We start from the raw sequence: 26,877 nt of genomic DNA, 5'->3' as shown, positions 1-26,877 counted from the left end.
CAAGCAATGAACTGACCATAACCCCCATTCCCTCTTTCCCCCTGTGCCACTCTCGGGGGAAGAAGGTGGAGATAATTGAAATGAAGTTAAATCGAGAAGAGGGAGGGATAGGCGGAAGTTGCTTTGCTGTCTCATTATCCTGCTTTGGTTTTAATAATAAACAAATAGTTTTCCCCAGGTCAAGTCTGTTTTGCCCATAATGGTAACTTTAAGGATCTCTCCCTGTCCTTATCTCAAAGCTTGAGCCTTTTTTTCTTATATTGTATCTCCCTGTTCCCTTGGAGGGTGGGGGGAGTGAGAGAGAAACTGTGTAGCTTGATCCTGAGTGGGGCTAAACTACAAGATAGCACAGCAAAAGTTTATAGTCTAAACCTATCCGAAGTGTTATTCATACACACAGCTGATATCCTTCTGAAGCAAGAGATCCATCCTACCCAAACCACATACAAATTGCCTCCTTTAGCAAAAGCTGGATGTGCCAAGCTTTGCCATTCAGAAAAAAAAAATAAAATAAAAATTGTGTTGCCAAAACAACTCCTTTATCAAGATACAATTCACTTCCAGTTACAGAATTGGCAGATATATTTATACCCTTCAATTTGATGATTATATGTTATCTCTGCCTTTGCATTTTCTTTGTGCTTCACATTTTTACCTCAAATTCACTTTTTTTCATCAATGTCAATGGCTAGTAATACACCACTGAGTTCATGCCTTACAGATTTCCCAGCTTCCCTCAAATATTAGTTCAACCCTCAATACTCAGGAAAATTTTGTAATTTTAACTATTCCAGTATAGTAAAACAGTACATCTGCTATTGCAGCTGAACAAGGCAACAGTGACTTTTTAAAACAAACAAACAAAAAATGCCCAAACCATTAGAGGTACTTTATACTAACATAATGGTAAAACTGCATCCAGTATAAGGCTTATAAAGGGATGGATTAACAATTGCACAGATGCCTATTTCATATACGCATGAAAATGAGACCCATAAGCAAGTACTGAATCAGTGTAAAGCTAAACCCAGAAAAGCTGGAAGTTCGGACAAACCTGCCACACACAAGTATTCATATCTTGAAATTAACATCTGCACAACATTTACTCTAAACTGGCCCTCGTAAAGCTGCTAAACAACTTGCACTCAGCTGCCTCTATGAGAGGAGTCATTAGCTCAGAACAGTGCCACTTACACGCACTGGCCCTAAAAGCATTTGCACCATGTATACCCGTGGTACACCCGAGGAAGTCAAGGCACTGCAGGAAGTCAAGGCAGATGTTTCCTCAACTTCACAAGTATCGGAATTCACAGCCCGAGCTACCAGTCAGAGATAATGACGAGTTTACCGTAATCAGCAATTAGACATGAAGCCCTTCAGAAACACTCACAAACAAGGTTGCTTGACATAAATACCTGCACTAGCATAACTAATTTAGCAAGAGATCTCTTTCCTAAGGCAACTTGATGACCTTAGTACTAACACCCTTGGTACATCCAACTGTATCTATAAATAGATGTGCTACATTGTATAACCTTATTCTCTTTTCTACATTGGATTAGACAGTTCAGTATCATCAAGCTCATGCCAGGAAAACTTACCACTTTAAATCTAAGAAGTTCTACAAGCAGATACAGATTTAAACATCTACTGCTCATACTTCACCATGTAGAAGGCTTGATAGTCTGTCATGGTGCAAAGAATTCAAGAGATAGGAAATTTTTCCTCAAAATTTTTGAATTTTTTGACTGTTGGAAAAAAAACACACCTCAAGGTTGCCTATTTTAGGTGATTTCAGACCGAATTTTCCTTAGTCTACAGGACTGAAGCAATCTGTCAAATATTTTAACTTTCTCATCTTCCAATTTATATCCAAAGTAGCTATGTTACTATTTTTCCCTGTTAAGCCACTTCTCATCAGAATTCTACATATTGTCCTTACTTAATATATGCAAGTATGAAACAACTGTGTCTTGTCATGACCAGTAATTTGCCAAGCATATGCTTTAGGTGCAAATGTTCTTTCCAAAATTCTGGAACTTAGACCAGTATGGTTTTACCAAGATAGACTAGTAACCTGTATTTAATTTCAGTTGTAATATTCAGGAAAATTCTCATAATCAAGGAAGTGCAACAACTTCATGCATATATTTTTCTATATTGACAACAAATTCCCTTACTTCTAACTCTCAGCATCTAGATGGAGTTCAAATTCAGGAAGAGATAAGTTTCTTGCTGTGTATAAAATATGAGACTTCTCCATAATAAAATAAAAAAAATAAAAGAAAAAAAAAAAAGAAGCCGAAAGTTGGTTGTAAAACACAAGATGTTTGTAAAGCAGATGTCAGTGTTTAGCTAATTAACTGAGAAGATGCTACAGGAATTGCAAAAGCTACCAAAAATTGTAGAGCCAGCAAGGGAGTGCAGACAGCTGTCAATACCAAAGCTTGACAGAACACGAGGGAACAGCAGAATAACTTCAGGCTGAGGGAGCTGAGTTCAGAACATGAAGCCCAGGAAGCAAAAGATAAGCAAACGGAAAAGTGATTTAACATGAGACAGATGCCTCGAGACAAAAAAAAAAAAAAAAAAAAAAAAAGAAAAAAAAAAAAAAGGTTGCTTTGGATAGAAAAATCAATGCAAACAGCGAAAAATATGTAATCTGTGTTTTAGTTCTCTTTTGTTCTTTTGTGTTCCAAGGACATAATTCGAAGTCCAATTGAGTCAAAGGTCTTTCAAAGCATTTTACAGCAATCGTATCAAGTGCTAATTAATACACATTTTAAAGAGGTTGCTTCATCTCACACTGTCACAAGAATGTGGAACAGATTAATTGATCAGAAAAGGTTTGGATTTGATGAGACACTGTAATTTCAGGTACAGAAGAAGATTAGTTATAGAATTCAAATATGTAAGAACATATGATTTCATTAGGAAAGAACCAAGGACATCTTATTTCTCTTGTTCATGATTTTTGAGTCCTTACCTGGCCTGTTTGTGGCAGCCATAATGAAAACTTGCTGACGATTCTCCAGACCATCCATCTCTGTGAGTAACTGGTTAACTACTCGGACACTGGCTCCTGACTTTGAAAGGAGAAATTTGTCAACCAAACTGAGGAAACAGTGCAAATGCAAATATTTCAAAGTAAAAGAAACAAAAGATCTACTAGCTCCCCACCCTGAAATACTACTCAAAGAAAAAGCTTCTTTTCTGCACTTTTAATGTAGCTGCATTCTGGATTTCTACTATCACAACCTCAGCTGGTTTCCACCCAAAATTCATGCTATCTATATATCCATCACACATTTGAACATGTAGCAAACCTTTTCTTTCCCGTTAAAAATGACAGACTCCCTTAAAGAAGTACACATAGATATTTATACTAATCATTTTCCTGTCTACCTCAACAAGAACACCCAAAACTTCTCAATACTAAAGTTGGGAAGGGGGGGGGGGGGGGGTGGAGAAGAAGGGTTTCAAATATTTAAACCTCTGAAACAATTCTTTCAGCAGCTGAGCTACTCAACAGTTAAATGTTAACTCCATAGTACTGACATCCTGTAACCAAACTCAACATCTTAACCAGAATTTCATTCTAGAGTTGGGGAGACAGAGAAGGCACAGGAGCTGGAGAACAAGAGTTCAGTTACGCAGTAAAACTACTTGATGATTTTTAAGAAAGTTGTTCTAAGTGTTACTGTTTTATTTTAAACATACAAAAATATAAATCCACCTACGGATAATTAGAATGTGAAAAATGCACATAGGTCTCAAAAAGCCAACGGAAACACCAAACACCCCTGAGTTTCAATTACAAATCCCAAGGATTGTTACCAGGATTACATCCTGAGTAATGCAGTCACCAGTCTCCTGCCCAGACAGTACCCCTACATGGTTAAAGAAGGCTGTGAAGAGCAGGACTGGGCTTCTAGGCACCAAGTTGCTACCTGCTGCTGCTGCTACAGAAGTGAAATACAATGAGGCCAAAGCACACTTGTTCCCCCTCCTTGGCTACCATCTATGCCTACTGTGGTACCTAGTACTGGACACCTCCTTTGATGGCTCTGTGGGAACCACCACCCTGGGACATTCAAGAAGTCAAGTCTGAACTTTTTAGTTTGGCTATGTTCTGGTTTTGTTAAGTGGGGGGTGGGGGGGCCTAATGTGGTAGCTTCTGTAGGAAACTGCTAGAAGTTCTTTCATAGGAAGTGAAGTATACAAATTCAGAAGTCAAGATTCGATTCAGAAATAGTTGATGAAACTTTCTCTCTCCTACAGACTGGAACTACAGTCTTTCTGTTGAAGTCATTGATGGCAATATCTGAACAATACTGTACGCAACTTGTCTGTTGAAAAAAAGCATCATTTCTTTCAGCCATCAACATACATGCACCAGTACAGTAACATAAAACAGATGCACTTCCTCTGCATAAAAAAATAGAGCAGGTTTCCTTTAAACACACTAACAGCTTGTGCTTAAGAAAATAACCCCACAAAAGCAGAAGTTAATTCTAGGTCTAGGTAGTTCCTATTCAACAACCAAAAAAATCAAGACAGAGAAAACTTGACGAGTGGAATAGCTATGAAGTCTAATGCATTCCACTTATGCTACGGCCTCAAATATTTTCATGACCCAGTTCATGTTGTTCAAATCAATACACACTTTGTGCGAGCATTACAGTTGCATGCACGTATCAGGATCTGGCCATAAATTAAGCACAATATTAACCTGCACTCTTTCTTTTCCCACTGCTCTACACAGCTAAGTTGGTGCATACACACACATTCTCTGGATATTATTTTCCATATATACATAGATAATTAAAAAAAAGTATTAAGCTTTATAAAATTTGACAAACACATTTTTCCCTCAAATATAAGAAGGCTATCAGATTGTTTTTCTTGGAAGATACTGAACATAGTACCTTTCCAGGTACTTCTGTTGCTAGCACAATGCCACAAAAGGCACAACTCACATCATTTATTTATGTAGATAGTTTAAGATGGACTCACTTCACGGTCAGACCTCCGAGGGCACAAAGCATCAACTTCATCAAAAAAAATAACACAAGGGGCTGAATTCCTGGCACGCTGGAATACCTGACGTACAGCACGTTCACTTTCACCAACATACTAAAAAAAATGACAAATCACAGCAAAACAATGTAAGACATGAAGATTTTGCTGGGGGGAGGCGGGGGGGAACACACCTAACACAAACCTACCGTTTTAAACACTATTTGAGGTGCTTTGCAAGGGAGAAGTGCAACCTGCTAACGAATTTACTTCTGACAACACTCTATTATCTCTATTTCCTTACTGATCAAGATTTACATGGGAAGTAGGTGTCACTAGCTCACTTTTGACAGTTCACAGTGCATTCAAGTTTAATAGAATTCCTACTTTCTGGGGAATAAATATAACTTGCCCTCATTCTGCTGATGAGAATTAACAAATACAATCTTCAATAAGGACTCTGTTGTTCTTCAGCTGCTCATAAACAAACCCAGTGAGCAATCTGAACACAATGAACATCTGAAGTTCATACAGTCATTGCTTGAAGACAGGGGGGTTGGTGGTACAGAACTGAAAAGTAAGCCAGAATTTCACTTTCAATGGTGAATTGCAGGGGCAGGTGTTGACAAGTTGTAAACGTAAAGACTTCATTTTATCCAAACAAAGATATTTTGATACAATTTATGTCTTAACACAGTCTCTGAATCACACCCAGACATTTTCTCTTTAGTCCACAAGGAAGTAGGGCTCCTCGTTAACTTAGAGTTGTATTTCCTGCCTGTATCAATATTTGAAGTACACATTAAAAAAAAGGTTGGGAAAAGAATAATCAAATCCAGTATTTCGGTTTTAGCGTCCACATTGTTGATAAACAGGTAACTGCCATGGTCTTCCAAGATGTGTGCTGCAGCCATTAGTTCAACACATTCTCTTAACTCCAAAAGGGACTGAAGTTATATCACAACAATTCTAAGTCCAGCTACAGCACTTTTATCTGTTAACATTTAAAATCTTTAAAAATCACTTTGATCAGCTAAAAAACAAAATAAACAAAAAAACCCACCCCAAATAAACAAACCACAAAACATTGCTTTCCAAGGTTTCAAACTTCCACTAAGAAGGTTAAATGACTTGCAGAACACATTTCTGAACCTGAAAGCTCAAAATTTTATTTTGCTTATTAAAAGCTGCTGATTTGCAGTTACTGATCACCCCTCATTCTCACGGTAGATCTGAATTTTTGTTCTTTTTCCAGATCTACATAAAAGCAATGATGCACGTAGTTGGCCATTTAGAAATCCTACTTCAGGCAAGAAGGCTCCATCTGCCAGGTAATTTAAACCAAGATATATACTTAAACTACCCAGGTAGCTTTTTCCTTTTCACAGGAACAACTTCACTGCTAAAAATGTTAAGCAGAGGTTAAATGAGGCAACTTAAGTTGCACTAGTAACAGTTACGTAATTATTACAAATTTTGCTTGCCCCATGCTTTGGCTAAGAATTCTATAAATAACAAAAACACAATGATTACTGCATACCATATTTAGCAGTTCAGGACCTTTCACAGATATGAAGTTCAGTCCAGACTCATTTGCCACAGCCTACGAAAAAGGGAAAGACAGGTGCATATATAAACCACGCATTTTTCGTGTTTTCTTTGGTTCTGTCCATAGAATGATAAACAAACTTATCAACTGTTTGTAAAATATAGAAAACAGTACAAAGTATAATTACATGCAATTCAGAGTGGGAGAGGTACAGGAAATCTAGCAAGGTGTTCTCTCTCTAATGAGGCAGTGTTCCAGCACCTCACTCCCTTCTCCAATATTAGCTGAAGAATTCTCAATAATTAGTAGGAGTTAAAGAGATATTCAAGTACGTAAGAGTATTTTAAGATAAAGATGAGTGACAATCTGGAAACTTGCATGATTATCTGCATCTACACGGGAGGCCATAAGAATTTAAATGCTCGAGGAGAAGGAAAACGAACGTATTTTCAGTAAGGTAAATATAATAAATAAAAATACATAACAGACCATAGACTACTTTCAAATATATTATTTAGTTACAGTGAAATATTCCATAGAAGTGGTTATCTAATAGAGTTTCTTCCTGTCTTCTTAACCAACTTAATTCCTTCAAATTTTGCAGTAATTCCCTCTCAATTCAAGCAAAATTGCAACCTTATGACAAGAAAATCAAGTAACTTTAGCACAGAGGCCCAAATTTAATTTTCTGATGAGAAGTGGTGCAAAAGCCTAACTTCTGGCACTATCATCCAGATTCAGTCATTCCTACAGAAACATCCACTTCAAGAAGATTCTCCAGTATCTTAGAACCTGTTTACAAAATATGTTACCTTAGCCAATAGTGTTTTGCCACACCCAGGAGGCCCTGCAAGCAGGACACCAGCTGGAGCAGTCAAGCCCAGAGCTTTAAATTGCTCTGGGTTTCGCACAGGTGCCTATAAAAGAAAGTATAACAGTTATCTGTGACAAAAACCTAAACCAAAACTTTTCATTTCAATTACAGGTGGATGAAAAATAATTCATAAGTTCTTTATTCCAATTCTTTATAACTAAAAGAAGACACAGTTGATCAGCATATTATTACCTTGCACTAAGTACCCCAAAATGGGAGAAGTATCATTATTCAGAGGGAAACATTTTATTTACTTAATTTCTCATCTTACAGTGTCAGTGTTAAGTATCCCTCTGACTAGCAGCAAGACTACTAACCTTCTAGCTAAGTAGTCTTCAATTGTTTGTGTGGCAGTTGCATAACTAAGACTATTGCTACAAAACTTTTGGAATACTTCAGATTCAGCAATAATTAACATAGGGAAAACTGAAAGCATGAACACAGTAAGTGAAATGTTAAGTACGTGCACCAGACTTGAAACAAATTTGAAAGCAAATTATAGAAGTCTGGCTATTTTAAATAAACATGTTGCAAAATTGTTAGAACTCATGGGAAGCACGTTATACCTTAAATAAACATTACAAAAAGAAACAAGCATAGTTCTATTTCCTTCCTGGGGGAAGTACAAAAATATCTTTGACAGTAAGGTCAAGTCATACCAATATTGCCATAGTCAGCTCCTCCCGAACATCCTCCAGGGCTCCGATATCTGCCCATGTCACATCAGGAATTGTGACAAAGCCTTCTCTCTTGGCTGAGGGTTGCACTGATGACAGTGCAACAATAAAATCATTCATCTCAATGCACAGCTTCTGCAGCTGCTCCTCAGGCAAAGGGTCTTGATTCTTCAGCAAATCCAAAAGTCTCTGCAATTCATCCTTAGGGTACATGGAAAGGAAAAGAAAAAGATTATGCACTTTTTTACAATGAGGGTGGTGAAACACTGGAATGGGTTGCCCAGAGAGGTGGTGGATGCCTCATTCCTGGAAACACTCAAGGCCAGGTTGGATGAGCCTCTGAGCAACCTGATCTGGTTGGAGATGTCCCTGCTCCTTGCAGGGGGGTTGGACTCGATGACCTTTGAAGGTCCCTTCCAACCCTAACCATTCTATGATTCTATGACTTTTTTAAGGGCTTTTTCAAAGCAATACTTTCTTCTACTGTAATGTTAATTACTATAAAGCAAATTATTATGTACAATACACATAAAAGATGTAAAATAACATTAAAAATTAACATTAATGACAAAAACATTCCAGGGAAGCACTATGTACATTTAACACTTGTGAAAGCACTGAGCTGACAGACTACAATCTTGATTTAGATACTACAGAAACAGAGCTAGCACACTTATTTTGTCTTCAAATTCTTCCTACTGCTTCTCCCACACTGATCAGGAGAAAGTTCCTTCCATGCTGAAATTTCCAAAATATGTATTAATTATATGTATTAATTCTGTTTTAAATAAGAAATTGTTGTCAAGAGAAAGTGAACAACTCTGCTGAACAGCACAATTTCAGCAATTTGCAGAATATTCAGTTACATAGAAACCTTTAAAACTCTTAACACACACACACACACACACACACACACACACACACAGACAGACACACACTTTTAGATTATACACTTTCCTTTAACATAATCTGATTTCAAGTCATGAATTTATTTCCTTAGGCTGATTCGATGTGGTTTTGTAACGAGGCGCTGATAAAGTTTGGGCAAACAGCACAGAGATACAGCCTAGTATTTTTCAACATTGTCTCAACTTGCAGACCACAACGCCCCAGGCAGGTACATTCCAATTTCCCCAATCAGTTCCTCATCGGGGAAACTATCTGAGAAAACACTTGATAGAAGAACTTTATACCTTCACAACATAAATACATCCCAGTTCTAATATGAGTATCAAAGCAAACTAAAAGTAAAACTATACCAGGATTTTAATCATAAGATGGGGGGGGGGGGGGGGGGGAGATTGTAAAAACAGTTAATTTTTCACATTTTTCCTACAGCAGTATATGGGGAAAGTATCGCTCCTATTTGTTGTAACTAAGACAGCTCTACAGCTGATCATAAAGAAAAAGAAGTGTTTATAGTGCCTAATATCCCTTTTAAGCTCTCCCTCCTCTTCTTAACTGAACCATTAAGAGAAATTCTAAAATAGCCGAGACCACTTCGTTTACTTGAATTGTGTGAATGATTTTTAAAGGTTTTGTATGTTTATTTTTCCATTATAAACACAATATAACAGTTTTAATTACAATACCCCGTATTAGACTATGTCAACCTCCTGCCAGCTATCAAAACATGGCTCTGTTAGGACTAGACTTCCTCATCCTCAATAACCCCTTTGATCATGGTGATGTTGATAAAAGCTGCAATGACCTGCCCCTCCCCATGTACTTTTGGCTACATCAGGCCCCAGGAAACACTGGGAGGTATGCAGTATGATTACGCTACTCTAATACCAAGGCTTACTACAGTGTAAAAACACTAGTTTTTGTTAATTACAATAACAATTTTCTTTGACAGTCCTAAAACCAGAATCTGCATAAAATGTGGATTTAAAACCACTTTGTTTTACTTCTCCAGATAAACCTTTAGGAAGCCTACACATAACGAAGGCACACTTCAAATTTTGAGAAGTAGGGCCCAGAATTTAAAGACATAGATACATATGTTCTGGTTCATTGACCACAGCATGTTACTTGGGCCACAGAATAATTCTGGCACTGGCAACGCTATTTTCTGGAAGAGTTCCAGCTGTACTGCACATTAACAGATACTTTCTCTGCAGCTCAAGTCACACTGCTAATAGAACTTTCCTACTGGATAGATACCTTTTCCTCAAACTTGCTATAGGTACTAGACACCACACGCAATTTACCCCAAGTAATCACATAGCTAGAGGGACAACGTAAACTGCATAAACACTTCTAGACTTTGGCTAACTGTAACTATACCACATCAGGGAAGAGCCTCTGGCATCACAATAGAGACTTCACTGAGGCCACAGCAAACCACTTGGTAAAAACTCAGTGCAAGTCTGATATTCTTACAATTGTCTTACAGTCAATACACTTTTGAAGAGAGATATACCTGCTATTTCAACCTCTGGTCAGCTAGAAAATAAAACAACATAACACAAACAACAACAATGAAAAACTCAAGGAAAAAACCACACCTTGTATAAAATATTAACATGATTTTTAGAAGGTGTGGGTTTGGGGAGCCACATATTCAGACCCATTATATAGGTCATTAGGAGTCAAGCTTCTGGCTTTGGAGCTGGTATTTCTAAGTCTAAATTTAATATTATGTTGACCACAGATCTTTAAGGATTTATGAGCAATGACTTGCACAACTATAAAATGGCTCAATTCTTAAGATATTAGAGGCACGTGCTTCAAAGAACAAATACCTTAGGAGGAAGTTCTAGTTGTTTGGTATCCTCTTCCACCAGGATGTCTGTTTCTGTTCCCATGCTTTCTTCAGTTGCGTTTCCTCCAGTGTGTATGTGTTTCCTTTTCTGCTTCTCAGATTTTATCAGGATCCTGTTCACTGTGCACATAGCTGCCTCACGACAAAGTGCCATCAGATCAGCACCTACATAACCTGGAGTCAGCCGTGCTAAATGATTAAATTCAAAAGACTCTGGGAGCTTAAGTTTTCGACACAAAGTCCGAAGAATTCTAATCAAGTAGGGAGAAAAAGAATAACAAAATAAAGATGAAGCTGGGGCTTTTAAAATTTTCATTTAAAAACAAACAGTACTGATTTAGGGTATCTTTCAGTCCAAATGAACTGAAGCAGCACAGTGGGAACAGTTTTCACTGAACTAGGACATAACCAACACTGAAACCCACAAAACTATGTTATATATTTCCTTTCACTTCTTAAATTAAAACAAACAGCGTCAACTAGGCAACTTCAACCAGTAGGTAAAAGCCAGTTTTGGTGAATCTAAATATTATAGATTCTTAAACCTTAGTTTATGACTCCAAATTGACAGACTAGATCTCAGAGTGTACCAGAGACGTACACAAGTTATTCACTGAGATACTTAACCTTGTATTCCTAACAACCTTAGTCTGCATTGTCTGTTCCATCCCACTTTCATTTATTTATTGAAGAACATCCACCAGAAAGTATTCTGCACATTAACAGATACTTTCTCTGCAGAAAGTATTCTGCAAGAAGCACATGAAATCAGACAGTGTGAGAAGCTCTGACTTTTAATTTTCCTACCATGGGCAGTGGACTATAACTGCAGATATTTCCTGCATCCCAAATAAAATTTCCAGTAGGCAACACACAGCTTATGCGTACACCTCGTGTGTTACCTTATCCTCATTCAAAAGCTAATGTTACACCTACCTATGCACTTTCATCACTAGTACAAAACAGTTCTATGTAACTGACAGTGAAGTGCTATGCTTCACTTTTTTTCTTTAATGGGAGTTTTTTCACTCTGTATTAAGGCTGAAGCTTTAAAAACCTCCTTCAAGGTCCACCAAGACTTCCTGCTGTTCTTCTAAGCCAAGGACAACTGAAAATTACATGAATAATAATAATAAAAAAGACAGAGGCCAATGTCACTGCACAAATACTGGCACTGAAGAACCCTGAGCAGAGGGATCCAATCAACTGGTTTAAAACAGCAAAACATCACTTCATTGGGAAAATATTTTTTTAAAAGCAGCACAAACCAAAGAAGTGAAGATCATTAACATACTTTCTAGTTCCAATGAAAACTTATTTCCAGCTCAAGTAATGTAACTACAGTAAAGTTATGAAAAGAACAAGTTATTAAACTATTAAAAACTCTGAAATTATAATATGTTTCATCTGTTTGCTTCCTCCACTAACAAGTTACATCATCTTTCACTTAAATCTTTATTAGTTATATTAGCTTGATTCTCAAGAATCTTTCAACCTGTCTGACAACAGCTGTAGGTAATCAAGTGACTCAAAGCGTAAAAAGCAAAGACCTGAAAATGGCTCATTCCAAACTTGTGTCCTGTATATATTATTTTCCTTCACGTGCTTCATACATGCACAAGAAAACACTCCAAGTAAAGCAAGACCTCCAGATACACCTCCTCATCCTATTGCATCCCCCTAAGGCTGTAGAACCACAGCTAAGCAATTAAAACCATGCCTTCAGCAAGACTGTTTATGTGATAAATCAGCACACTATAAGTACTTCTGTTTCTATATAAAACAAAACAGAAACACCAACAAAAAACCACCCCAAAATCAAAACGAAACAGAAAAGTAGGGGGGGGGGGGGAGAGAATAACACAAAAAAATAAAAGAAAATCAACAGTTCTTGTAAGCCTACACCTCCAAGAACACAATTCGAACAACTGTACAGAACAGTAATACAAACAAATGCGACCACACTCCAACTTGTGAACAATTTCTACACGTGCTGATGGCTTTCCCATTCACAACTCCTATCCTTTGAAACAGTGCTATTTCTGGGAACATCCTATTTACATCCTATTTTTAACACAAACCTAAGAAATATCATAGAATCAGAACTCTCATCAGTCAACTCTACTTCTACCTCTAACCGCTTGCATGTTTTCCCACAATCAAGAGAAACAAAATTACTACAGGGCTGCAGATCTGGAGGAAGGGAAAAAAAAAGAAGTGCAGGCATGGGGGGGGGGGGGGGGAAGAAAAAGCTGACTAATGGCTAGTAGCACTAACAACACAAAGTGAGCATTGTTGCAAGCAGAATAGTTCACTTTTTCAACCTAGAAATAAGATTAGTTAAGCTAGAAGTAACTTATCCTTTAACCTTTCCTTCCTTCTCGTAACAAGATAAGACACAGCTGTTTTCACACTTCCCTTCCTGTGTTCTCTGCTGTTACGGAAATGAGTAGCAGTTCCTTTTCAATTAAAAAAGCAAATATATATTTTTTTTTTAATCTAGTCTGACAGTCATAGCTCTTTGGAGTTAAAAGGGCCAGTTACACAAAACACAATGACTGCAGCTCAGCTTAATGCTTGGACTGGTGTATTCCCATGAGGAATGGAATGGAACAATCTAGGCCTGCTGCTTAAGGTACGTGCTTGAGAGGACTAACAAACAGGCTATACTTAAATTTATGTTCTTAATAGTTACACAGGGAGCACCAAAGACAGAATGTTAACTTCCTGAACAACAGAAAAGATGTATTTAATTCCATCATCTATACTGTTAAGGCACTTGAAAACCCCTTAACATAAAGCTAAATGCAGATTTTCACACAAGAAAGGAAGCCACCCCAAATGTAGACACAGCTACGGAGACAAAGAGTAGATGCACACTTAATGTCTTCTGCACTTTTCAGTGTGTGCTGATCCATGGGTTTGTACAGGCACAAATAAGACTAAACACAATAAAGCACTTTTCCTTAATTTGTATCTTAACTTACACATTATTTCCTTATTTATTAATTAAACAAAAAGAAGCTTAAACTTCATAACACATACTTTTCTCTTGCTGCTTCATCTGGGATTCCCAAACAAATTTCTCGATCAAATCTCCCAGCTCGCCTCAGTGCAGGGTCCAGTGAGTCAGGTCTGTTAGTTGCTCCAATAACAAGGACCTGGGTAGTGGCAGCCACGTTATTCAAGTCTAAAGGAAGGAAGGAAGGAAGGAAGGAGTATTCATACTCACCATCTCAACTTTGTTCTGATATCTACATGACATTGTTTCTGCAGCACACAATAAGTCAGAACAGCAGAGATAAACTAACCAGTCATACTAAACTGCTCTTTATCCTTATTTCTACCTCCTAGAACTTGCATTTTGCAAAATCAAGCAAAAATAAGCATTTCACATGACACCTGACACATTTTCCCATTATTTGTTTATACAACAGACAAGCTTATGTAATGCTCTACAGACCACTGTGAAAATAATGTAGTAACACTCCCTCAGATTCCCACCACCTCCCATGTAAACTGTGCCAAAATACAAAAAATTATTACCACTAATCTCCACTAAAGTAACCACGAGTCACTACTGAAGGAAAGCAGACAGTGAGCCTCGTAATCAGAGAGTTTAGTTTAGTATACATCTTCCCGAAACTGACCATCCATACAAGTTAGGAACTGAGCAACAATCCTCCGCTCCATGTCCTTCGATGCAACTTCTCTTTTTGGGGTGATTGCATCAATTTCGTCAATGAAAAGGACACATGGTGCACTGGACTAGGAACAAAAAAATATTAATAATTACAAAATTACACTGACAGAGTGTATTATGAGACAGAAATAATTTTTTCAGATTTTCTGTTCCATAATTATTACCGTAAGTTTGCTGCACAATCAACCTGTCCTGGAACAATTCTTTTGTTCTTATTGACTACCTGGAGAGCCACCAGACTATGAAACTGTGCTGAGCTGAGGCTACAAAACAGTTAAGGCATAAGATTCAAGATGTACCTCTACGTTGCTTTATGTTTTCCATAAATATTCCATTGTCAGTGCTTACTTGCTTAAGTCCAAATAAGAAAACCAGATAAGAAAGGTCTGGTTTTGATTTTTGTTTGTTCTGTTAGTGACATTAGAGCTGTAGAATTTCAAGAGCTAGTATTACTGTCACATATAATGAAATAAAAGGAGCAGTAGGTGGTCATGAAAAATTATCTGCCAGCTTCAAGATTACTCCAGAACCTGACCATGTTACAAAAGTAAACGTGAGCAATGAGTAACTCCTTCAAGTGTTCTAAAATTCCATGTAAATCATGTTCATAAAAAGCCAACACTAATATAGAATAATAATTAATGTAACTAATAGAAAATATTATTAATATGCTCAAAAAGCACTAGTAGTGCAAAGGAATACTTAATGAAAACACTACAATCATCTTAAAAAAAAAAAGTCTAATATAGAGAAAATACTATTTTAAAACCCAGGCATTGTGTTATCAAGCAGCAACTGCGCCATCTAGTTGTCGTTCGCTTTCCCACTGCCTGACAGAGGGGAAAACGCAACCAAGCCATAAAGATTCCACAGCACCTGCACAACGTGGAACCATGTCTTTTTTTCCCTGCACAAAAATTTGTACAAAAACTAAGTGGAAAAGTTACTTAAGTGAATGTGATTGACTATAAGAAAGGCAACAGTTTTTATTTTTAAACATATTTTATGCAATACATTTAATTTCTTAAAAAAAATAACTTTTATAGCAGCTTCCCCTCAATCACTATACATACAAAAGAGATGTAATTTCTAAAAACTCTGGGCGATCACTTATTTAATTTTATTCTAAATAACATCTTAACAAGGCTTTCTAAAAATTAAAATGCAGTATGAACTGGAAACATAATAATCTAATAGCTTCGCTATCAATCTTTTGCCCTGTTTAGCATTCTTTTTTACAGGAACGTACTCTAAACACCTATATACACTTGTGTAGGAGAGTAGAAAAAGGGAACAGAGTTGGAAAACCAGAACATTCTCAAAGGCCGGGAACAGAAAACTGACCTCAGGAAATAAAACATTAGCCACATACTAAAAAAGGAAAAATCTGTATTTGTTTAAATTAAAATGATCTCAACCTGTCTGGTTCTCTTTACTTCTCACTAAGTCTGGAAATCACACCAAAGTAAGGACTTCAACTGTAATTTGACTCCTGCTCGTATGATATTTGCCCCAATTTTCTTAATTTATACCTAAACCTCCAAAATCTTAAGTTTCTCACATTCACTCAAATTCCAAGCCATACAAAAACAGCAAAAAAACCTTGCAACAAAAAAGCACTGTGAACTGCTCTTACATATTTTTTTATTTGCATATATCAAGCCAAGCAGCTCCAAATAGGTAAATCATTTATGTTGCTCTCTTCATACTGACATGATGAACTATCTTTTGTCAAGATTTCAGAACAGCAATCTTTGTGCTCTGTGACAGCATGACACGTAGTACAATGGAATTCTGGTTACAGAAGGGGAAACACTACGACTTGTGTGCAGCAGTATAAAGATTCAATCACTAATATTCACTCCAATTCAAACCACAGCAATAAAGTATGAATCTTTACAAAGAAAAGGACAAACAATTCACAGTGCTATTTCCAATAGGCGTCTCACCACAGCTTGCTCAAACAATTCTCTCAGTTTCTGCTCAGATTCCCCTGACACTCCAGACACCATCTCTGTTGCTGCCACTTTCAGCATTGGGAGCTCAAGTTCCTGAAAGAGACAAAGAACATTTGTATGATATATCCAGAGGTTAGAAATGTTGGCTGTCCTAGAGGACAAATATTTTCTAATATGACATCTTTTACACCCAAAGATTATGTAATCAAGACTAAACCTTAAAGAGCTTTTAGAAAAGATGAGTAGCATCCCCCAATTTAAAATGAGTCTGAGCCATTTGTCCAAGTGAACAGGAAGGGATACAAAACCCAGGTTTCCTTAATCCAGTTAGAAAATGACTGCACTGGCAAATAGCTTTGCACCTTGGTCCCCAACCCAATCCTTCAAAACGCATATATTTCAGTTCGTACTTGGGCTGCCTTCCTGAAAAAATTGTCTGTTCCACCTGAAACAAAGCATTGCTTAGCAGTGTGGAAGAGATCCCCACCAGTTCTCTTAGTCTTACTCCAGAAATATCTGAGCAGGACTGTATTATAAGATACTTGTAAAGCTCACACTCAAGGTTTTATGTTATTAAAAATAAATAAATAAAACTAACTTTGCAGACAGTAGCACAGTAGTGTTACAGATAGTTGCAGCCTATTTCAAGCTCTTTGAACCACATACAAAAAAAAAAATATCCTAGTTTATACAAATCACAGCCACCAGAGGCACCACCTGTGGCTCGGAGGAGATAATTTGCCTTAAATAGCACTATTGATAAATCATTTTTCTTAAATAGAGATTAAGAAGTAGTCATTAAATTTATCTCATCTCTGAAAATTTTTCACTTGTGTCATGTTTCTTTCCCCAATTAGTACCCTTCCAGGATAGAAATACCCACTGAAGTATCAAATATGACAGATTCCTTAAATTGGTACCTTTTTATAGTAAGACATCAAAAAGAAAAAAAATTACATTTTTAATTAAAACATTTGCAACATGTCAGAAGGGTCTAACCAACATTTAAGGAATAAACATCAGTATTTTCTTTCAAAGATAAAATCTGGACTGCAAATGTTTATCATTTACACATGTCTAAATTTAAGATTATAATCTGTGACATTTAAGGAACAATTGAAATAGAAATGTCCATGGTTATCACTGAATAGCCCTAAAATAGCTCCTAGATTTATATCCACAACAGGCACAGAGCAGCACAGCAGCCTCACCACACACCAAACTATTAACAAAAATAATGTCATATGCTCTGAAATAATTATATTTGACACAGGCAAGGAAACATCCAGTTTTGGAATTCAGAAATCCTTTAACAGATACCACCTAATAGAATCCATTTAATGCTTCTGTCGTAGTTTAGCCCGGCTCGGAACCAAGCTACGCTCACTCACTCTCCCCATGCTCTGAGGGAATGAGGCTGCAGGGGGACAGCCTGCCCCACCATGGGCGGCACCACGGGCTGCAGGGGAATCTCCGCCAGGAGAGATTCCTTCTCCACTGACCTTGGCGTCTGCAGCCATTCCTCTCACAAGAAATTTTCATAACCAGGCTCAGTCAGATGCCTCTCATTCTCTTCCCATATCCCCTCTTCTCTTCTCTTGGCCAGGCCACGTCGGGCCCAGAGAGCTGCCCAGTGGGAGGACAGAGGGTGAGGGCTTCAAGGCTCACGCCTCCCCCTCTCTGCCCCTGCTTCTGCTTCTTCACTCCTTTTTAGAATTATTACTTATTTTTTATTTTCCCCTTCTTAAACATGTTATCACAGAGGTGTTACCACTGTCACCAATTGGCTTGGCCCTGGCCAGCAGCAGGTCTGCCCTAGACCTGTCTGTGTCCACCAGACAAAGGGGAAATATAGCAGCTTCTCACAGAAGCTGCTGCTGTAGCCCCCTCCCTGCTACACAAAACCAGCACAGCCTCATAAAAGCATGTAAGGTTTAGTCCAGATTTAAAAGAAAACACTATGGTAAATATAACCAAAAGCATCTTCTGTTTATAGCCTTCTCAATACCCATGCCTATACCACTGTCCTGAGAACGCCTCAAAATAATTAAGTCAAACATAAAACCCTGTCACTATGTCCCCTCTTCATATATGAGGTTCTATCAAGTACAGACTTGGATGGAATTTAAACAAAGCAAGTGAAGATTAATATATTTTAGACTAAAATAGGAAGGAGAAAAAAAAAAAGATATAAAAAAGAGGAAAAGATCTAGTCTATCATGAAGGAGTATTATTTTTTTTCTCTCTCTAAATGTAATTCAGAAAAAGAAGAAACTGTAAATTTGAAAGCTATCTCACCCCAGCAATTGCCTGTGCAAGTAGAGTCTTTCCACATCCTGGTGGTCCATGTAAGAGAAAACCACGAGGTGGAACCACACCTAAGTGGTTATAGACTTCAGGATGACGGACATGAATGAGCATCTTGCATATTTCCTGTTAAGAACAAGAGAGACCTCCATTTAAACTGCAGAAATCAGTATTATAGATTGCTAATACTATACACAGGCCAAAATACAGCAAGTTCTGTTTATTAATGTAATTTCAGTGACTGCTTTCAGAAAGATTAATCCAAGGGAAAAAAAAAAACCCAAAACTGTGTGGCTGTTGGTATAAGCAGCTATTCTCAGTGCCATGCAGACGAATTCTGCCAAATTTCTTCTTTGTCATTTTTCATGTGACATTTTATTCTGTATCCCATAAATAAAATTCTAACTAACCTTTAGAGTTTCATCATTGCCTCCTACATCTTCAAACTTCACCGAAGCATGGTAAAGCTCTGGTCCTCTACTTCTAACTGTTAAGGAGGAAAAGTCAGGCAAACTTAGACATAGCATAACAGTAGCTGCTAACACCAAACAAGAAAGTATTCAGCCTAAACAATCAGCTAAGTACATGGAACAGTATTATTTTTTTGGTAGCAGACACAGGACCGGGATATTTTTTCATTACACATTAAGGCTAAATTTCTTAACAAAATGCTTGAGGTCACCTTCTCTGCACCTCAGAAAACACTTCTCTGGTAACAGATTCCATGGTCAAATATAATCTCTTTGTTTGGAGCAGCATGCCAAAAATAATTTCTCACCTTTCTCTTTCAGTAAGATGGAATTAATTTCTCCATCTACATCTGGAAATTCTTCTTTTTTTCTTTTTACTCTCTTACTCTTTGTCTTCTTTCTTTCACTCTCCAGGACAGAAAATTCTGTTGATTTCTAGGGGAAAAAAAAAAACAGAATTATTATACAAAACCTTCCAAGTCAATGAATTTCCACAAATACTTAAAAGAACAAAAAGTGTAAGAGTCTATGATGCTTAACTTACACTTACTATATGAATAAAGACAAGTAAGGCAGAGTTTAACCCTTTCTTTTTCTAGAAAAATAATTTTTTTACCTAGGATTTGCCTTTTTTTTTCCTAAAGGGCTAATTACCCCAGTCATATTTTTGCTAAGAGAACATACTTATAAGCAAAAAAACCCCAAACAAACCCCCTAAAAGATCCCTAAACCACTAACCAAAATCAGACACCAGTCATTTACATACCATAGAGCAATACACTTTGGGGATGAATAAAACTGTATAAGTGTATTTACTCCAATGGAAATAACTTTTATTACTAGTAAGTCATGAGTGGCTGTAAGAAAATATTATTCAGTGTTGACACAAGTTAACTGCATGTAAACAAAGACTAATACAGGAGAAAAGAAATAAAATGAGGTTCAATGATGAAAGTTGGGGTTGTTTGGTGTTTTTTTAAGAATACAGTATTGCAAACATTTTACAATTTTAAGATCTCCCTTTTATTCAATTTCTCTATGTAAGAGGATGCAGTACTACCAGGACAAAGGGATGATTTGTCGAATCTGCCTCTTCAGTAAGCATTTTATGTAATTAGAAAGGTAGATGCAAATGTAGCTCTTCCTTCACACACACAAAAAAAAAAAAAGCATCCTGCCAAAACGTCTGGTCAGCCAAACAACATAAATGTTATCTCTCATACATAAATTGAAAGCTTTCAATAGCTAAACAAAGTTGTTTTTTTCTAAATAAGAAAAAAAAAAAAAATGGGGAGGAGGGGATCACAAAGTGGGCAACATGTCTGGATGGGGAGCAGGACCTATTTTTTACTGCTTATAAATCAATGTAATTTCCTTCCAACTTCCCCAACTCTCGTCCATCCAAAAAACTTCAGCTTTCCCCAGGCTCACTAAGACTTAACCACTGGCTAAGGGAGACCACATGCTACGGTTACAGTAAGCCACATGCTTCCTGACTAGTTAGGCTAGCCACTGGCCAACGGAATAAATAACAGCTAAGTTCCACTGACCTTCCTCTCAGTATGGGCACTGATCTGGGTCTCCCTAACAGTGAGCACTACATTTTCCTCAAAAAAATGTGGAGGAAATTCATAATTTTGTGACTTTTTACCTCCTACATAAACATGCTTGAAACAGGCCAGAAGGTTCAAAAATCACTTCTGACAGGGGAGAAGAATGTGCTAAGCCCTTCCTTCTTCAGAAACCAAGCTAAAAACAAGTACTCTACTGGGCTTAAGCCAATCCTTCCTTTCTATTTAACATGTTCTCTATCTTTAAATACAGCACACGTTTGTAATAAAAATAATGTATTTTTAAAATCCAGAAAGAAAGACAGCCATTTTGGTCTTAGTATCACCCTTCAAAAGTCTGTCAAATTACATACATTACATTATATTCATATTGGCTATTTAAATCACATTGAGTTTGTAAAAGGCAGTACCTCAGAAACCAGTTTCTTTTCATCTCCTCCATCCTCAGAAAGGTCAATGAAGAAGTCTTTTCCACATGGAGTTTTATCAATGAACCAGCCCCCTTCAGAGGTGCAGGTTTCAACTCTTGCTCCTGGTGAGACAGTACTTGTTTGAGGTGCTGTTCGCACAGGACGAGGGGTTTCCACTGGTTCATTTTTTGGAGTGGCTGGAACAGAATCAGGATTTCCTTTCTTGTATAAGCTCAGCAGGGAACTGTTCATGTGATTTGTAGACTGCAGATTCATGCATTTTAAAAGAAAATACACAGGTTATAACTTGGATTATTTTTATTAAGAGGACAATGAAAACTATTTCATAAACATCATTTAGCATTATACCTGCTGGAGAAAGTAGCCATGCATCTTCCAACCCACTCCTCTGCAAATCAAATGACTGCATACAATCTGCTGGTTGAGGAGGCAATAGCCTTTGCAATTTATTCTGAAACTACCCCTATTAATTGACAGTCACCTCTTTTAGTAATAAGTATGTCAGTTCCTTCAATCATTTCATTCATTTGATAGCCAAGTATTTCAGGCTGCTAGTGTGCTTTCCTCAAAAGTGATGCCCGACCACAGGTTCTTCCTTTTTCTTGAGAAAAGGGCCTCCTTTTAGCTCTACAGATTATCAGTTGTAATTGTCAATTCTAACTATACCTCATTTTTATCTCCATTTTTAAATTCTTCAAGTGCATTGCAATTTCACAACATAGAACCATGTGTTATGCAAACACAATCAATCATAATAAAATACTACTTACTAGATCTTCTGGATAATCATCACAATCAGAGTCATCTGTGGCACTTCCTGCAGTCCTTGACATGGAAGGAAGATAAAAATTATTAATGTATCAGAGCAGAACTGCGAGTGAGACACCCATAAAACAAAACAAATGCAATTTCCACAATGTGGTTCCTCACAACCATAATAAGTAGCCTAAGACTGGAGAAAAATTCCTGACTCGCATGCTCTAAATTTACTACTATGAAGAGCTATCCTTTCCAAGGCTGTGATGAGTTGGATTAACATGGCAACCTGTCTGAAAGACAGCCCTAAAAAAAAAAAAAAAAAAAGTGATGTAGGATCAATCTGATTCAGTTCACCAGGAGATCACACAATCACAAATACTGGCACAAGAAGTAGCAGATCACTGCTGAACTAGCCTAGTCTTTCTGACAACAATGTCCTAATTTCCCATGAGACCCTTAATATCCATCACAGGTTAGAGAAAACAGAGTGGTCTGTGAGACTGTGCACAGGGTTAGGAGTTAAGAAATCTTAATTCCAATCTCATACTCAGTAGTGATTTACCCTGAATAGCCTGTCTTGTAGTGTTATCTCTCAGATTTAGCTAATATCTCTTACACTCAAGAAAAATTAAGAACAAAACCAAAGGAACTGAATCACGTAAGGACTGGGGCCTTACGTGGAAAACTGTGAAGGAAGTCCCAAGGATATTAATTAATTCAAAGCTGTATGTTCCTCATAACAGAGAAATCATGATTAGCTCTAGTACCTTCTTGTCTTCAGTGAAAAAATTGCTTTCTTTAACTACAGGTAACTTCTGATGAAGACAAGTCTATAGGAAATTAAGGATCCATCTGTAACCTTGAAACTAACAAAAATGAATAATATGAAGACAGAACGTTTTAAAGAAATGTTAAACATGAACGGCATTAGTAAAGTAACCTAATGGTAAAAATTCTTACTCATTTTTCTCTTGTTGTCTTGCTCTTTTTGCCACATGTTCAGCTTCTAAAACTGCTAAATCTTCACGTTCTTTTTCATTACTGATTATTCCAAACACTGAAATAAAAAGTTCCAAACATGTTAAGAAAACAGCCAAAGCATAATCAAAGAAGCTGGCATCTTGGACATAATAGTAAGAGAACTACCTTTTTCAACTTGTATTCTAAAAGCATTCCTTTTTCTTCGTCCATATTCTACGCTGAAAAACAAACAAAAAAACCCAAAGAGGTTACACCAACTGCTTTTTCCCCCAACATACTATCATTCTCAGTGGGAAAAATACAGTGTAAGTCCATACCCAAGCTTTTACACAAGTTCTTATTAAAAATCAACTATGTGAAAATGTGATTGTTTCCTTAAGCTTGGAATAGCTCAAGTGCTGGGATGAAACAAAACCACTAAACTATACTGTTCTCTAAAGAGAAGTTAATAAAAATTATCAAGGTCCTCTTTAACCATAGGTATAGAGAAGCAGCAATGCACAAATGAGCACACTGGATTCTATTTCACAACACTAACAATTTTTAAATTTTAATTCAAACAAGAACATACAGACACAGGACTACAGTCTAGAAAGGACTGTCCAGTTAGGAATAACTGTGATAATTCATAACAGTCATTGTGAGAAGATTTGATTCAATGAGCATCCTTAAATGCAAACAAAAATCACCAACCTTTTATCTTCACTCATTAAGGGTATATTTTTTTAATCTGCTTTTATACCATAGCTGTCAAAGGAAAAACAAAAGAAAACCCCAAGATCTGCAAGCATCCTAAGCAAGAGTTTTGGCTCCCTTTCTCTGATAAGACACAAATAAATAGATCATGCAAACACGAATAAATATACTTCTCCACCTTCATTAACCCCTCCAAGCACCAATGATCTGCTAAACCTTGCCCCTCACCCAGAAAAGCATAACATCCTAAAAATAATTAGGCAAGACTGACTGTTGTGCTGAGCAACTGAGCAAGATTTAATATCTTACTGAATCCTTTATCTCCCTCATTTTCCTGCACTGAAGTGCTACTTTCCCTCTTAAGCTCACTGGGGTAAGGAACAAGATGCTATAATGTAGCTGTTTAATTTAAAAAAAAAAAAAAAAAAAAAAAAAAAAAAGCAACCCTGTGCTGGTTTTGGCTGGGATAAAGTTAATGTTCTTCGTAGTACCTAGTATAGGGCTACGTTTTGGATGGATTTGTGCTGGAAGCAGTGTTGATAATACAGGGATGTTTTCATTGCTGCTGAGCAGTGCTTACACACAGTCAAACCTCTTCTGATCCTCAAATCACTTCACCAGCAAGCAGCCTGCGGGTGCACGAGAAGCTGGGAGGGGTCACAGCCGGGACAACTGTTGCCAGCTGACCAAAGGGATATTCTGCAGCATATGACATCACGCTCAGCAATAAAAAGTTGAGGGAAGAAGGAGGAAGAGGGAAAGTAACCCTTAAGCGTGGTGGAGCTCTGCTTTCCTAGAGATGGCTGAAATCTACCTGCCAAAGCAAAGTACTGAATGAATTCCTTGTTTTGCCTTGCTTGCATACACAGCTTTTGCTTTACCTATTAAACTGTGTTTAGCTCAACCCATGAGTTTTCTCACCTTTACCCTTCCAATTCTCTCCTCCATCCCAACTAGGAGGAACAAGTAAGCAGCTGTGTAGCACTTACTGGCTGGCTGGGGTTAAACCACAACAAAGCCACAAAAAACAAACAGCAACTGGATCTTGCAATGCCAATGCATTAATAAAATGTAAGTTACTAGATATATCAGCAGAGGAAAACACTGGAGTGGAAATGATCTTATTGTTTTGATCAATCTCAACAACTGGTAATGAAGTTAACATAAAGAAAGTTGATATTTTGATTAAAAATACACAAATGCAAAATAACAAGGTAAGATAATTCATATGTTGAACGTAGAATATAAGAAATCAAATCTTTGCTCACCTGTACGTTTTCTGCAAATCAGATGCTAGAATTCCAATGTCAACATACTGGCCACATTTACTACTTGCAAGATACTGAAATGAAGAATTTTAAGCAGTAAATAAAATCTTTGTCAGTAATTTCACCAGAACAGCTAGTTCAAATATGCCTATATCAAATTTGACCCTTCTTAGAAGTCAAAATGAATATCAGAAACAGCTTTGAACTGCCTAGGAACACACTATAGAGCACTTCCCAATGATCTGTTACGCAGCTGACCAGCTAGCTGCATTTCCCGAGGAAAAGCAGCATAATGTACTCTGGTGCTTAAGTGACTTCTGCTAGTGCAACTCCATTGTTTTCATTTGGTAACAAAAATTACTTTGTAACCCACACACCATCCTATTACCAATCCTCCTAAATGTCTTGTTTTTTCTCAGTTAACCTCCTTTTGGTATAGGTATCCTACCTCAAGAATAAGACAATCTACATCAATTAGTATGAATATTGTCATGATAAGAACTTTAACCTGTGCAAGATGTTTCAAAGAATACTACAGAAAAGTATACAAATGAAAGAGAATTGTATCACACTTTTTTTTTTTCTGACAGCAGCTGATCCAACCCATTTTCAAATCACAAATTGTGAAAGTGCCAGAAAATGCACTACATTTCAGGTACAACTGTTCTTGATTTGCTTTCTTCCCCCAATTTCCAGATCAGTTCACCGTAACAGTGAAAGTCTTCTCAAAAAAGAAAAAGGACATAGAAAATCTTCTTCTAGCAGATACGGTATCACAAGTGTCACAGCAAGGAGAATTTCAAAATCTCATTTAAATTAATACCTTTACATAAAACAAACAAATTGCTTAAAAGTAAACACAAAATTGTTTTTAAAAATTATGTCAGACTTCACATTACCCACGGGTAGCTATTGACCTGCAGAAAATATCAAGCCTACCATAAATCCAGCTGTCTTTTTCACTTCAGAATAGCCAACATACAATCACTGTAATCTTGCAAATTAAAACAAGCAAGTTCCCTCAAGCAGCCGCTTGCATTTTAAGGAATTAGAAGTAGAGTACGCAGATATAGAGTCTCAGAAAAACAGCGCTTAACTTGCAAAGTCACCACAAATTTTCGTAAGATATGACACAGCACTATGCCACTTGAAGGAATCACTGTTTTCCCTGCTCTTCACACCTGTATTGTGGAAGTAATCTCGTTGTTTCCTTTTCCTCAGCCATTTAATATAACCGATGTACAGGTTTCCAAATGCAAACGTTTCCAGTGTGCCTACAGATACTCTGAGTGTATTTTCTTTGGACTATTCGTTTCGCATTTGAAAGAGCGGCCAGCTTCAGGATCAGAAGTACCGAAAAGGATGGAAGAAAGAAACAGAACAAAACGAAAGAAAAGAAAAAAAAAAAAAAAAAAAAAAAAAAAAGACCTTTGCTAAAGCCTCTCTGAAGCCCTGAGGCCGAGTTTTGGCGCTCGCTGCCCTTCCCTCCCGCACCTGAGCAGGCCGGATGCTCCAGGCCCCTTCCAGCGAGAGGGGGGAAACGCCAGCCCCGCCACGCTGTGCCGCCCGCGGGGAGCCTCCCCACCGCCGGCCGCTGCGCGGAGACGAGGGCCTGCCCCCCGCCGCTGCTGCCTGCCCGGGCGGTACCTGCTTAACGCGCTGCTTCAGCCGCAGGTCCACGAAGCGACCCGGCCGGCTCCGCATCGCCGGTCGCCGCCCGCCCCGGCCGAGGGCCTCACCGCCGGGCTCGGGGGCCGTCCTAGCCCTTCGCCTGAGCGGGGCGGCCGGCAGCCGTGCGCGAGTTGTGAGCAGGCAGCGCCCGGGCGCCTCAGCCGCGCCGCCGCAAG

General features: G+C 37.8%; 1 protein-coding gene across 6 annotated transcripts in view; it reads right to left on the bottom strand.

Annotated features, from left to right (window-relative positions):
• Positions 1 to 26,755, bottom strand: part of NVL (nuclear VCP like) — a 47,021-nt gene extending 20,266 nt beyond the window's left edge. For 2 of the 6 annotated variants that reach the window (XR_015258071.1, XR_015258070.1), the window contains exons 1-18: positions 26,678 to 26,755; positions 25,031 to 25,104; positions 23,232 to 23,284; positions 23,046 to 23,142; positions 22,097 to 22,151; positions 21,306 to 21,569; positions 19,633 to 19,759; positions 19,265 to 19,341; positions 18,846 to 18,980; positions 16,539 to 16,640; positions 14,537 to 14,654; positions 13,932 to 14,076; positions 10,867 to 11,137; positions 8,102 to 8,320; positions 7,381 to 7,485; positions 6,560 to 6,622; positions 5,017 to 5,136; positions 2,987 to 3,082 (exon numbers count right to left, since the gene is read on the bottom strand). Coding sequence is in view for 4 of the 6 variants with exons in the window: in XM_086743973.1 (XP_086600099.1) it covers positions 5,667 to 5,966; positions 6,560 to 6,622; positions 7,381 to 7,485; positions 8,102 to 8,320; positions 10,867 to 11,137; positions 13,932 to 14,076; positions 14,537 to 14,654; positions 16,539 to 16,640; positions 18,846 to 18,980; positions 19,265 to 19,341; positions 19,633 to 19,759; positions 21,306 to 21,569; positions 22,097 to 22,151; positions 23,046 to 23,142; positions 23,232 to 23,284; positions 25,031 to 25,104; positions 26,678 to 26,734 (2,262 nt within the window). In the remaining 2 variants the exon portion in view is untranslated. Of the gene's footprint in view, positions 1 to 2,986; positions 3,087 to 5,016; positions 5,137 to 5,595; positions 5,967 to 6,559; positions 6,623 to 7,380; positions 7,486 to 8,101; positions 8,321 to 10,866; positions 11,138 to 13,931; positions 14,077 to 14,536; positions 14,655 to 16,538; positions 16,641 to 18,845; positions 18,981 to 19,264; positions 19,342 to 19,632; positions 19,760 to 21,305; positions 21,570 to 22,096; positions 22,152 to 23,045; positions 23,143 to 23,231; positions 23,285 to 25,030; positions 25,105 to 26,677 lie in introns of those variants that run through there. The other 4 variants (XM_086743972.1, XM_086743975.1, XM_086743973.1 and 1 more) reach the window with 3 other exon arrangements.
• Positions 26,756 to 26,877: the final 122 nt, after the last annotated feature.

Source organism: Chlamydotis macqueenii, chromosome 3, assembly GCF_036417535.1.
Source record: "Chlamydotis macqueenii isolate bChlMac1 chromosome 3, bChlMac1.mat, whole genome shotgun sequence".
NCBI classification, from domain to species: domain Eukaryota; kingdom Metazoa; phylum Chordata; class Aves; order Otidiformes; family Otididae; genus Chlamydotis; species Chlamydotis macqueenii.
Note: the sequence above shows the minus strand (reverse complement) of the source record. Positions and strands in the feature narration are given on the sequence as shown.